General features: G+C 28.5%; 1 protein-coding gene and 1 long non-coding RNA gene across 2 annotated transcripts; both read left to right on the forward strand.

Moving 5' to 3' along the window:
* The first annotated feature begins 5,938 nt into the window (after window positions 1-5,938).
* LOC111626366 lies at window positions 5,939-7,768 on the forward strand. The gene is made up of 3 exons (XR_002756879.1): window positions 5,939-6,077; window positions 7,408-7,555; window positions 7,632-7,768. It is a non-coding gene; the product is annotated as an uncharacterized LOC111626366 (long non-coding RNA).
* A 2,282-nt stretch (window positions 7,769-10,050) lies between these two features.
* On the forward strand, window positions 10,051-13,331 carry LOC111626365. Its single transcript, XM_023369711.1, has 4 exons — window positions 10,051-10,145; window positions 12,071-12,330; window positions 12,421-12,595; window positions 13,227-13,331. The coding sequence occupies exons 2-4, from the start codon at window positions 12,110-12,112 to the stop codon at window positions 13,329-13,331; spliced, it is 501 nt and encodes a 166-aa protein (XP_023225479.1). The 5' UTR covers window positions 10,051-10,145; window positions 12,071-12,109.
* Window positions 13,332-15,193: the final 1,862 nt, after the last annotated feature.

Consider the following 15,193-nt stretch of genomic DNA (forward strand, 5'->3'; position numbering starts at 1 on the left):
ACGTCTTCACTTTAAAATGTAACTTCTCAAGATTCAAAATGAAGTTAAATCATGAATAGTATTTAGTGATAAATATATAAAATTAAAAAAAGATTATCTATACTTATTCTGTACTCATGTTGTTTTAAAATTAACTATATAAGGATAATTATAATAAATTAAAAGGTCTCTTTCATTCGTCATGTTGCTATAAATAGTTATTAGGTCATCCAATTATGTACTGTACTATCACTGCAATGTATTAGACACACCCATGATTAAATTATACATTTCGCTATGTTTAGGAATTTATAGAATAGGAGTATATAACAGAGCCCAGAAAGGGGTGTCACCTCAAACGTCATTAAAAGACACCGTTATCAAATTGCATTGCAAAGAACTGAGTTCAGAAATGAAAATCAGTACACTAATTGTCTAAATTTTTAAAGAATCAGCGCAAACGTTGATTTTTTTTCTGTTATTCTTTCGAGCAATGTTTATTTTTAAACTTAAGTATCCGAGTTTTTACTAAAAAAATTGAAATAAAATTATGAAATTTACTCCTGGCATTACTACTTTTAAACTTTAAAAGAAAATATTTTCGTGGGTACAATGAAAAACTACTTTTTCACTTCACCCATTGGGCATATTCAAAATCTTAACATTAATTTACTGATATGCTGCCAGAAGTAACACAACTCTGGCCTTTTCGAGACAACACAAACCCTAAGTGTGAGGAAATATCCAGAATGAAAAACAAGAAAAAATGGCAAATAATGTGGTCTTCCATGTTACGTTAAACATATTTTAAATTTATTTAATAAGAACAGCTTAATCTATATATATAAAAATAAATGTCTGTCCTTCATGCATTACCACACTATTTATCCAATTGCCATGAAATTTTGGGAAGTGTTTTAATACACTCCCGCGAATGTTTCTGGCATAGTACACTTATCCTACGATAGATAGCGCGCGTGTATACGAGCATTTCACTGTGTGTGCGATCGATTTCAAATTGTGAAGACCATTTGCCCCATTCAAAAAATCTCTCTGTATAGGCATTTGTGAACTGTTATTTACGATATTTGTAATAATTTTTGTTTAATCACTTTATTTCAACTTTTTTTGCTAATTATGTATTCGCTCGAACTTTGTTAAAACCTTAACTGTACCCCAAACAACAACCGAAGTTGTAAAAGGAAATTCGCTTATTTTACCGATCTAGGTATCCCCCTTTTCCAAATTTTAATATCAACACAAAATAATTTAAAAAGACAAATTACAATAAATCGGTTTATTATCCAACTATTAGAAATTTCACATCATGCCAAGGAAGAGAAGAAGGAGCAATTAAATAGTTAAAATTATAAAGGATTAAAAATATATATATAAAATGGGGAATATCGCACTTCTGACAATCTCTGCGAGTNATGCCAAGGAAGAGAAGAAGGAGCAATTAAATAGTTAAAATTATAAAGGATTAAAAATATATATATAAAATGGGGAATATCGCACTTCTGACAATCTCTGCGAGTATGCGGACTAAATTTAAAGAATCCGTGCTTCTCACATGTACAACTGTATGTGGCCAGCTCACGCATTGGAAAAACTTCTGATTTATTCGTGTACGCACCAGACAAAAAAACAAAAAATATCCTGTATCCACAAGCACTTTAATAAATAAATAAAACTGAAACGACACTTTGAAATGTTTTTTCCGATGAAAATGAATAATAATAATAATAAGTTTCAATAAAAATGATAAAATGTAAATTTTATCATAACGAGTTTGCTTGAATTTCGTTTCTTCTGAAATCGCAGCAATGCGCGACGGATAAGTTAGTGAAAAATAAATATTTCGAAAAGAAAAAGAGGTATGAAGATTTTTTAATTACTATAAGAGACATAAATACTATATGAATCCTAAGATTATATTTTAACAACTATAACAAATCATATGATGTCTTACGTAAATACATTAATATCTTCAAATATTCTATTAATGTACTAACCAAATCTTAATTTATTTAGAATACATTCATCAACAAATAAATTACAGTCGACCCCCCTATAACACGGGTTCCTATAGTTCGGATTCCTATATCACGGCGAAAAAATTTGCGACAATACTGTCGCAAATTTTTTCGCCGTGATATAGGAATCAGAACCCGTGACGTCGACTTTTTCTTGTAGACTATGACGTCTACAAACATTAAAAATTGGTAAAATTCTTCCTGACAGTTATATAATCGCCAGGGCTGTGGAGTCGGAGTCGGACTCGGAGTCGGAGTCGTGGAGTTTTGGTGTTTTAGCCGGAGTCGGATGGTAAGGAAAAGTCGGAATCGGAGTTGGAGTCGGTAGATTTTTACGCGACTCCACAGCCTTGATAATCGCATAAGTTTGTATAGTCATAATTTTCAATTTTGAAATAAGTCAAAATAATCCCGGGCATCTATGTACAATAAATTTAGTAATTTCATAAATTTAAAATATTTTTATCGTTTATTTCTTTAATAGTAAACACTAAATATAAATATTCTAATATTTTATTTACTAAAAATGCTGAATTATTTCTCGTTAATATATTTGTTTAGGTTGCAGATATTACTGGTATTCCTCTAATTTTACAAAGCGACATTCCAGTGGATTACACACCAGTCATACTGGTGCATCCTGTTAAATTTATTGTAGCAGAAAGAAAACTAAAATCTGATTGGAAAACTGTTACTCGACCTTTTGGTTTTCAGGTATGTTCGTGAGATATATTTAAAAACTTTGCTTAACGATCATTAATAGCAAATGGAAATTATATCTTTTCATAAAGAAACCATATGCCATTATAATAAATACGACTTTTTTCGAACTTATGTTTGAGCTATACCAATCGTTCAGGAACATAATAAAACACTATCTTTAAAGCGAAAAATCATATTTGTTCAACTGAGAAACTCTAAGTGAAAAGCGTAAAGTTTATTAATGTCTGCGCTTTTACTTATGGGGAAATCGCAAAGAAAACAGAGCACTGGGATATTTGCCGATTTCAATTTAGTTTTTAAAATAATACAGTAGAGCATCGATTATCCGACTCAATTGGAGACTGGGGTTGGTCGGATAACTGAAAAAACGGATAACCGAAAAATATGAAAAAATACATTATTAATATAGTATATTAGTATATCTCATGTAATTAGTATATTAGTATATCGCTATTAACCTACTTTGCGTTGAATTTTCATCGATGTTAAGCCTAAGAAAATTTTTTTTAAAATAATAATCGTCGCTATTGTATCGTTAAAAATTAGAAAATTATGCCTCGTTTAAATTCTGGCTCCCTTTCATGATCAATCCAGTGTTGCCAGCTAAAACACGTAAAAGTACTATTAAAGTAGCCAAGACATAGCCAAATATTGTAGCGCCACATCACTAGCGGACATTTGAATTTGCCGACTAGAACGGTCGGTTAACCGATGTGACGGTTAATCGGGGGTCGGATAATAGATGCTCTACTGTACTTACATCAAACAAATGAAATATTTTACGTGATGCAAATAAACTGTGGAGGAGAAGGTGGTACTATGGAACCCCATTTTCATTACAGTGAATTGTAAACAAGGTATCATAACTACACCCACATTTTTTGTGCGAAAAGTAGTGGTAAATATTAAACTAAATGTTCTTAATTAGATTTTTTGCTAGTGTAACTATAAGTATGGTGCTTGAAGGCTTCTGTACAAAACGTCAAAAAGTAGGCTTAGGGAAAATTGAGTGGTAATATGGAATCTTAATGTATGTTTTCAAAAATGCTTTAATGTATCCAAAAACAAATAGAAAAGTGCAAAGAATGTTAAATAATTGCAAAATTATTTACCTCAATGTATTTTATCGAAAAAATGATTTAATAATAATAATACTGTAATAAAGAAATGTACAAAGAAGAAGCTAATCATTTACCAAAATTACAAATATAATGCTCCTATAGTATTAGGTATCTATTTTTACTTTTCTCATTTTCCTTCTATTTTTTTCATTCATCTACCACATACTTTTACAAAAGTTAGACGGGTTCCATATTAAAAGCACCAATGGGGTCTGTATTTTACGCATCGCCATCTTGAATTAACTTATGTCTGTGAAGACCAAATTTTAAAAAACGTGAACACCACACAAAACAATATGTAACCTAAGTCTCTGGAACGGAATACATGCACCAGTGAACCTACAACTACACGATTTATATTTTAGAAATAATTAAATTCACTTAGCATTCAAAACTTTCGAATTTCGAAAAACACAAATATGCTGATTCAATACAGACAACCGTTTAACTGAAGTGAAACGGGTTTTCCCCTTGCTATGGATGTCTGCCTAGTACAGTTCAGCCACAATCCACTACAGTTTACCTTTATTATCAGTTTGAAATGGAGAAATTTCATAATACCTGCAAGATTCCATAATACCACCTTCTCAATATATATGTTGTCTTTGATCTCGTAAGTAAAATTTTCAAACATCCTTTCAAATGTAAATAGAATATTAAATTATGGGATGACTACAAATCATGAAATAGATGAAAACTCCTTCTCTCTCTGTTTTGAAATAACTAATTTTACATTGTGCTAAAAGGTTTAATGTGCTATTTTTGGGTGTATTAGTGTATTGTTAAATCAGATTTATATGAAGTTTTCAATTAGTTTTCTCTGTATACAGTATTTACATTGTGCTAAAAGGTTTTATGTGCCATTTTTGGGTGTATTAGTGTATTGTTAAAGCAGATTTATATGAAGTTTTCAATTAGTTTTCTCTGTATACAGTATTTATATAATATAATATACTATATTAGATTTTTATATTATTGTAATTACAGTAGAGCGTCGATTTTTCGAAAGTCAATCATCCGAAAGAATTCCAGTCCGCAAATTTAAATTTTCGCTAGTGCTATGGCGCTTCAATCTTTGGCTATGTCTTGGGCTACTCAAATATTTTAAGTTTTTGATACTAAATTAACATCTGAAGTATAATTTTTTATTATTTTTATATTTTTAAATATATTTATTTTGTTTGTACAAAATAAAAAAATAATTTTTAACGATACAATAGTTTTTGTTAGGTTTAACATCGGCGAAAATTCAACGCAAAGCGACACGCAACGGAGAAAAATTTCGACATCGGATACGTTAAACTATTTTTTCGTACGTAAATCAGTTATCCGGACAACCCCAATCCCCAATTGATTCGGAAAATCGACGCTCTACTGTATATTATAATATAATATTCATATAACATTATTTATTTTTCTACATATTTTTCTAATTTTATTTATATCATTTTTTTATTTGTGTAATGAACTGAAATTCGTATCGAGAAAAACGTTATAAACCTCGAAACACATGTAGACGAACGTTCGAATATTATAATCTTTTCAAACTATAGTTCTAAACTTTTATAATATGTTTCTCGTTCTAATTTTTAGATATGAAATTACTGAACGCTCAATTAAACATTTAGTTGCTTGGAGTAGATTGTTTTTATAGTAAAGAAGAAGGGGATATGTCTGTTCAGTTAAGTGCTTCGATAAACACTTAAAGCCTGAAATTTTATTCATTATTACTCCAAGAAACAACATATAGTAAATTAAATTAATTATTTAATAGAAATAATAATCATTATTGTGTACAAGTGTGTGCCAAAAGATTTTGTTGCATCTGAAAAACATGCAAAACATCAATCACTAAAGAAAAACATTGGAAGTTAAGTGAGGTAGATAACATCTGACAGATTAATACGAATTTAGCTTGAATTAGAGAAACGCATCCGTAAATGCTTAGAAAGAAATAATCAACACCGTCTGTGTAATTTTGCATATAAAATCACATTTCTTTGCAAGATGCTAAATTATATCTTTTGTATTTCTATTACCAGTTCACTCCATTTATTTATTTTTATTTATTTTGGAAAGATTAAGTTGTATGTAATTAATGACAATGTATGAACTTGGATTATATAGAGCTGACAGCATATTGTTTCAATTGGTCAGCCAAACGTCTTTGTTTTTCCAAAATTTATAAAATTATTCTTATCATTGATTGTTTATCCAGGTACGTAATAATATAATGTCATAATTACTTTTATATTATTTCTTATAATATACAGGTAACCCCCGTATAACAAGGTAGTTACGTTCCAAAAAATTGCCGTGTTATCCGAAACAAAAAATTAGTACGAAAAGGAGGGTTAGGTTCCAAAAATTAAAAAACATTATCTTAATTATGAAAATATAATAGCAATATGTTTATTAAAATTTTCTTAAGTGATACATATTAATATAAATTAAACAATGTTTTCTTCGTCATCACTAAAAGCACTATTAACCGAGAGTGTTTTCTTTTTGGCAAGTTAACCTTATCCTCTGAGCATTTTTCTGCATTATCTTCAGATCCATGCTTTACCATTTTCAAAAAGTATGTAATTTTAGATTGCTTGTTTCTAGTTAAAAAATCTTTATAAATTTCCTTATATGGTGCTAAGCACTTATGAAGAAGAAAGCAAGTATGGAGTAAGGGAAAAACATCTGGCAACATCAAGATCAGAAGCGTCAAGATCTGGCAACACTGAAACAAGTTTCGAGAAGGACCATGTGTATCGACAGAAGGCAAAAAAAGAAAATTTACATACTTAAGTACTAATAGTTCACGAAAATAATAATTTTCGTGAACTATTATTACTTAAGTATGTAAAAATTTATTACATTTTATGTTGTACGAGGGTTTTACCCAATTCTCGAACCGTGTCAGAATCCGTGCTGTAACAGTACCGTATTAAACGGGGGGGTTTTACCAATTCTCGAACCGTGTTAGAGTGAATCTGTGCTATAGAAGTGCCGTGTTATACGGGGATTACCTGTAATCTATTTTTATATTTATTTATAAATATATAGTTCATTTTTCTGAGAAAATAAACTTCAAATTTGAATTTCTGTATTTATTTTAAACTGAACCTAAGACAGTTACATAAACACGGGACACAAGGTGATCACCAGAAATAGACTGTAAAATATTTACGGTAGTATTAGCTATAATTTAAAATAGATCTGTTTATTAGATCTTAGAAATCAAGAATAAGTTATCATTCAATTCTCGAATTGTGTATGATATCAAACAGGATACATTACATCGTGATCTGACAAAGATGTTTTGAAAAACTGGTGCTCATCATTGGGATAATTATGGTAACATTTACAAAACAAAGCAAGCTATCATTATTACTTAATTTTAAAAATTGCAAGTTTATTTATATTTTCTATATTTCTTGAAATTATGATGAAAATATTTGAAATTTGTATTTCTAAAATAACGTCCTAATACTCAACGGTAATATTGATATAAATTCATTTTCCTTCATATGTAAAAATTAATATCAATATATCAGCTTTGGATTGCCCTGGGAGTTTCGATGGTGCTTCTTGGAATCATCTTGTCGAAGTTAATAAACTATGGACAAAATATAAAGAAAACCAGAAACTTTTGGACAATACAGAGAGCTATGTTGTTCCTGATTGCATCATGTTCCATGCAAGGTTTGTATGAAAATATGCCAAGTGTACTTTTGTGATTATCCATATGAATACATTAATGTTTTTCAACAATTTTTAGGAACTAATTTGAGCGATACAACAGATTGTTCTTCAAGATTATCGATCGGAATTTGCCTCTTTTCAACCTCTGTATTAGGATTTGGTTATGCTGGAATATTAATTTCATTTCTGACTACACCTTCTTATGAACCGGTTCCAAAAACCATAAATGAATTAGCCACTGCCGTGAAACTCGGAGAATATTTCTGTGGTACATTTTCAGGAAGAGAAGTTTCCTCATATTTAAAAGTTAAGCAAATTCATGATATAATATCCAATGTTTATTTTTGAAATTTTGCGATCTATATTAAAATATTAGTCGTACATTAGCCTATATACTATAAAGTGCTGAAAATATAATTACAAAATATATAATTTAGTATAGATTGTAATAGAGAATATTATCCATTCTTACAGTATATGAAATATTATCAAATGTAAAGAAAACGATGTAATGAGATACCTAGTAAAATTATGTATTTTTATGGATTATTTTCTGAAAATATGGCTGAAACTTAACAGGAAATATTGTACTCATTTTAATATAAAAGCTCTTGTTTTTATTTTAATTTTTTAAAGTTGAAAGCTGCAGACTTCATATGAAAATTTTGTTGTTCAAACCTGAAATTATATTTTCTACTTATATCAGTGCTGATTATGATTAACAAATTATACAATTTTAACTTCTTTCGTCAAAATTATGAGATGAAATTTATTCTGTGATAGGTATAGAAATACAGTAATTAGATATAAATAAAAACTTCATTTTCACTTTCTTTATGTTCTAGTGATTTTTATTGCTCCATACATTTTAAATTTGAACTTATTTATTTTCTATCAAAAGTTCACAATTGTAAATGAGATATTTTTCTAAATGAAATCTTGTAACGAATTCTAGTTAATCAAACTAAGAATACTGCAGCTTTTATTTTTATGTCTTACGATTTTTACGTATGTTGTACACCCCAAGAAAATTCTTTTTGTTCAATTACTTTGAATTGTTTTGTTTTATTTTATTTTATTTTATTTTTTATTTTAATAGAGTCAAACCCTGGGATTGGAAATTAACTCGATTTTAACAGTTGTTTTAAAACCGATTTATTCTAATAAAGGAGTAAATGTTTACGTAAGAAGCAATACGAAATGGATTAATTTGTTCCCGATCTCCAAAACAAAGTCCGTTTACCTATTTTGCTATATTTCATGCATTAAATTGCCTAATTGTAACTAGACTACTTGCTTTCGTGTTGATTTATTTGCTTGTATTTCATCTTAGCAAACAGAGTTGAGTCTGTATTTATAAAGGTTAGTTTCGGTTGTCGGCGACAGAAAGTATTGTGTTTAATTTACAAATGCAATGTAATATTATATATAATATAATTTCTATATATTTATTCTATACATAAATTAAACAAAATACATTTTGTCATCGACAACCGAAACTAACACTATAAATAAAGACTCAATTCTGTCTGCTAAGATGAAAGTCAACGAAATCAATCAACAGGAGAAGCAAGTTGTTTAGTTACAATTTCCGAAATGTTGTATTTCAATTGATTTAATTTCAACTTTAATTTAAATTTTAATTAATTAATTAATTAATTTCGATTTTATTTTTAATCTTTATTTTAGTTTTAGTTTCGGTTTCAGGAAGAAAGTTTTGATTATTATAATAATTTAATTATTATTTCTGTTATAATTAACTAGCTATGTAGTATTAATAAAAAATAAGTATTAATATTATAATATATAATATTATATAAATTCNTTACAGTATATGAAATATTATCAAATGTAAAGAAAACGATGTAATGAGATACCTAGTAAAATTATGTATTTTTATGGATTATTTTCTGAAAATATGGCTGAAACTTAACAGAAAATATTGTACTCATTTTAATATAAAAGCTCTTGTTTTTATTTTAATTTTTTAAAGTTGAAAGCTGCAGACTTCATATGAAAATTTTGTTGTTCAAACCTGAAATTATATTTTCTACTTATATCAGTGCTGATTATGATTAACAAATTATACAATTTTAACTTCTTTCGTCAAAATTATGAGATGAAATTTATTCTGTGATAGGTATAGAAATACAGTAATTAGATATAAATAAAAACTTCATTTTCACTTTCTTTATGTTCTAGTGATTTTTATTGCTCCATACATTTTAAATTTGAACTTATTTATTTTCTATCAAAAGTTCACAATTGTAAATGAGATATTTTTCTAAATGAAATCTTGTAACGAATTCTAGTTAATCAAACTAAGAATACTGCAGCTTTTATTTTTATGTCTTACGATTTTTACGTATGTTGTACACCCCAAGAAAATTCTTTTTGTTCAATTACTTTGAATTGTTTTGTTTTATTTTATTTTATTTTATTTTTTATTTTAATAGAGTCAAACCCTGGGATTGGAAATTAACTCGATTTTAACAGTTGTTTTAAAACCGATTTATTCTAATAAAGGAGTAAATGTTTACGTAAGAAGCAATACGAAATGGATTAATTTGTTCCCGATCTCCAAAACAAAGTCCGTTTACCTATTTAGCTATATTTCATGCATTAAATTGCCTAATTGTAACTAGACTACTTGCTTTCGTGTTGATTTATTTGCTTGTATTTCATCTTAGCAAACAGAGTTGAGTCTGTATTTATAAAGGTTAGTTTCGGTTGTCGGCGACAGAAAGTATTGTGTTTAATTTACAAATGCAATGTAATATTATATATAATATAATTTCTATATATTTATTCTATACATAAATTAAACAAAATACATTTTGTCATCGACAACCGAAACTAACACTATAAATAAAGACTCAATTCTGTCTGCTAAGATGAAAGTCAACGAAATCAATCAACAGGAGAAGCAAGTTGTTTAGTTACAATTTCCGAAATGTTGTATTTCAATTGATTTAATTTCAACTTTAATTTAAATTTTAATTAATTAATTAATTAATTTCGATTTTATTTTTAATCTTTATTTTAGTTTTAGTTTCGGTTTCAGGAAGAAAGTTTTGATTATTATAATAATTTAATTATTATTTCTGTTATAATTAACTAGCTATGTAGTATTAATAAAAAATAAGTATTAATATTATAATATATAATATTATAGTAATAAATTTTTGTTATTTAATATGTGTTAAATATCTTTACACAAGGATATGTGGAGGACACTTAATGTTCATAATTTGGAANTTGCTTTTCTGTCTTCTTCATGATTTTTCAGAAGTAATTACTATTGTAATTGTAGAGATCCCTAAGCTCAACCTCAACCTGGTTTGGATGCCATTTTAAGACCGTTGTTCTGACATCCTCCCACTTCTTCAAAAGATCTTTAATAGCAGATATTGGCATAAATCCGCTTTTTCAGAAAAAAACATAAAAGAATTGTTTCTATGAGAAATATAAAAGGCTGGAATTACAAGGGAGAGTTTCAAAGTTTGGGGAATACTATCCGATCAGTATATTCTGGGTTGAACGTCAATGTCAACGTCTCTCGCTCTCCAAAAAGTTTCGAATTGTTGCCTGAAGACAAAGGGAGACCAATCGGTATTCGTTATTTTACATTGCTTCTTCTTGTGTTTGTTCAGTGAAGTGTTCATTGTCCGATCATAAAAATCTTTCGCGAAAGTGTTCGTTATCCGATTTGTTCATTAACGGATCACCCACTGTATTATTATATATTCATTATTAATATTATAATATATAATATTATATTAATAAATTTTTTTTATTTAATTTAATTTAAACACGAATTCTTGAATGTCATTTATACTACGTAAAATTAAATTAACGCAGTTTTTAGTAATTGGAACACAAATCAATTATTGTATTTATTCAGACACTTGGCAAATGACATCATTAAATTTTATTCAGTTGATTTGCCAAGTGTCTGAATAAATACAATAATTGATTTGTGTTCCAATTACTAAAAATTACTGGCACGGTTTCAAAAACACCAAAACGCAGTTTTTTTTTTTTTTAATTTTCTTTAGATTCGATTTTTACGCTTACCGAAAAGAGGAAATATTATTTTTCTCGCACACGCATTAAAATCTAATTTAAATGGCAACGTTATCGATGATTCGTGTCGCAACATATAGTAACACGAGGCGATCTCGGTGTCACTAACTTTAGAATCGGTAGTCTTGTTGCTGATTTGTCGAGCCGTCGACTTTATCATAGGCAGAGTAGCTTGTCCTGCAACCGATTTTTCGTACGGTAATAGGAGTCAAATATAAGCTTAAAATTTTGTTCGTGAACGAAATTGTACGAAAAGCGCGGCGTCCGAATCCGAGGCTTAACTGAAATTCACTATTTACCACAAGAAATGAAAACTATAGGCCTATTCTCAATGTATAAACAGTGTTAATGTGTATAGAAGTGTTATTTAAATATAACAGTTTTGCACAGTTATAATAATTATGGTTAATTTTATATATTTTGTTTCAGGGAAAAAAATCAACTGATACAGAAATATTAATAGACTTCATGGAAAGAAATCCTGATATGTTAACACACAGTGCATCAGCTATAGCTTCAAAAATGAAAAATGAACGTTACGCTTTCATTACGACAGAGATGTTTGCGAGAGGAAGAATTTTGTTGTTATTTCAAGGCAAATCATCACTGAGTGAAGATAATTTTAAGTCCATTCTATCAGGATATTTGCTTAGAAAAGATTTTCCATACAAAAGATCAATCAACAAAATGTAAGAACATAAAATTACTGTAATTTTAATTTTTCTCTTGCAATTGTATTATAGATATGTTCTGATTGTATTACACATTCTTTATTACAGCATAACTCGTTTATTTGAGGTTGGAATTCTACAACATATTGTAGGAAAAGAGCATTATAGTCAGCATGAAGATAAGGATAAAGTTCACCCATTAAAGCTAGAAGAACTTGCAGGAAGTTTCGTTGTTCTTCTTATTGGATATATATTATCTCTTCTTTCTTTTATTGGCGAATTGGTAACTGGCTATTACGCTAAGTCAAAAAGATTTTAATCAATGATAATTTATAATATGTAGATTTATCTTCTGGAGTTTGTAGTAATTAAATTCTGTATTTAGTACAGCGTTTCAGAAAGAAAATTATTTCTTTGTACTCAGTAGTACCTATTCTTGCCTCATTTCAATTTTGATTGATGTTATATTATAAATGTCTACCTTCTGTTGTGGAAAGTAGAAAAGAAAACTCTAGTAATTATAACACATTGAATATATTCTCTACACTTCTTAATATTAAAATTTATATTTAATCACATTTTCATTGATGTGCAATAAAAATTTTCAAAACTTTTCGCCCAAATACGAACTCTTATATTAAACAAACTTAATTAAAATGTAAATTAATAACTATAGTATTTTTTTAAAATATGTGAATTTTCTAAACTTTCACTGCTCCAAATGTAGGAAAAAATGATTCAATTTTTCTGTCTGTAACATTGAACTTTAGAATTTCATATAACTTGAAATAATACTGTTTTTTTAATTTTTTAAGAAATTTAATATTGAAATACATTTGATCTTGGCTATTTCAAACGTGTTTATCACGAAAACCTGTTTATCTTAAAATTTATATTTTTCTTTGCATTTTCAGCGTAAAGTTATTACATTTTTCATGTTTAAATCAAGTAATATTTTTCGGATACCCGAACAACTAAAATTATGGAAGTTGGAATATTATTGCTTGGTGACTTTTTGATAGCGTCAATTGTAAATGAGAAACATCTTTTTTAATATTGTAAACGATTGCATTTAACGCTATTTTTCTCTGATTGGCTCATTGTTTGACTTGACGAATTTCTTTACAGTGATATGATATTTGGGCGATCTGTCAACAGAAGGAGTTTCTATCAGATATATAAAAGTGGCATCTGTTTAGGTGTTAGAAACGTAAAGTAAACCCGAAAGCCAAGCTAGTTGACATGATGAAAATAATGGAAAACTAATTTTCTGTAGTTTTATCCATGTGGCCACTGATGAACTTGCTTCTCATTGACTGAAAAAAGTCAGGAATTAAAAACAATTTATGAATTATTTTTGATAACATATGTGAAAAAAGTTTAAATAATATAATGCTCCAAACATGTATGTACTCTACTTTCTATTGTATTAATAAAAACACACTTTAATCGAACACACTTGTTACTGTTTACTGTATAATAATCTGTACATCTCGACACCTGTCTATCTGGAATTTTTTTGGTCTTTTTGTGATTCTTGATAGACAAGTTCAACTGAAACTGAATACATTTTCTAATTGTAAATTTTTATCTGCTTTACTTGCTTTTACACTGCGTGATATCAATTTTGTGTTATTGTGTTACAAAAGAAGCACGTTGCATGACTGTATCATATGTTTCTGTTTTAATAAATACATTCGCATGCAATTGGTTTCTTGTTATTTGATTTTATGCATTTTCAAAAATTATTTTTCAAAAAGCATTAAATCAAAGAGCTTAAGTGTTTTTATACTGTAATATTCTTCATACCTTTTGTGATGCAACTTTATGGTTGTGAGCAAGAACAGAGATGCTTCGATTTTATTTTTGCACTTCTTTTTCCCAAATCTTCTGTTTACAATAAAATGACTACGTTTAGCCCTATACTGGCCAAGTTCAATCTGTCAATAGTTATTTTTCAGAATAGAACTCTCAGCTGTCACCAAGAAATGTCAAATATGGAGAGATACAAACGTATGATAAGTTATGGAATGAGTGTACAAGATATTATATACTGCGGCCCAGGATAGGAATGTAGGAGGAATACATTATAAAGCCTATAATTCTGTCGTGTGCAAAAGAAGAGCTTCAAGTTATAGGAAAAGCTATAATTTCTATATGGTCTCATCACCTTGTGTTCAGATCAAAACGTGATTCTAACTTTCCAATTTGTACTTAGTCTTAATTGAAAAATTTCTCAACAAATGTACGAACAAAAATGGAGTAAACATGAACACCTGCCTTATATTCACTCTTTGTTTAATTTGCAAAACTGAAGACAAAATGATTCCCACGTTGTTGCCACTAATGTCACCGTTAATCTCGAGCCCCGCCTGATGATTTGCTCGGTATTGAGATTGTAAAATTGCAATTCTAGGAACAGGATAGCTCATGGCACCAAAGAACAGCTAGATACCAATCACCTGTAGATTGGTTCAGATAATAGTCGTTGTACTGATGAGTTTTTTGTATAGAACTCCAAATTTTAAATGAGCACATTGGTTGAGTTTAATTAAATAAAACATTTCATTTTCAGATGTTCCTGCTAGTAATTTTTGATTTAAATGAGTTTATCTTGTGTTTGTTGTCTTTTGAAGTAACGGAAAAAATTATTTTTTATGAAAATACATATAATATTTTATAAACATACTAATTGTAGCGATTCGATGCACTTTGAGTTATATTTTATTTTTATCACAAGATTTCTTGTAAGCATCTGATACACTTTGACATATATTTTTAATTTACTTCTTCGAATCGATTTAATTTTTTATCGTATCATCAAGAACGTTTCAAATATGATGAAGTAGATTATTTTTTTTAGTCAACATGTTTGTATTCT

The sequence above is a fragment of the Centruroides sculpturatus genome, unplaced genomic scaffold, assembly GCF_000671375.1.
Source record: "Centruroides sculpturatus isolate CEXI.00-Female unplaced genomic scaffold, Cexi_2.0 scaffold26, whole genome shotgun sequence".
Lineage (NCBI taxonomy): Eukaryota > Metazoa > Arthropoda > Arachnida > Scorpiones > Buthidae > Centruroides > Centruroides sculpturatus.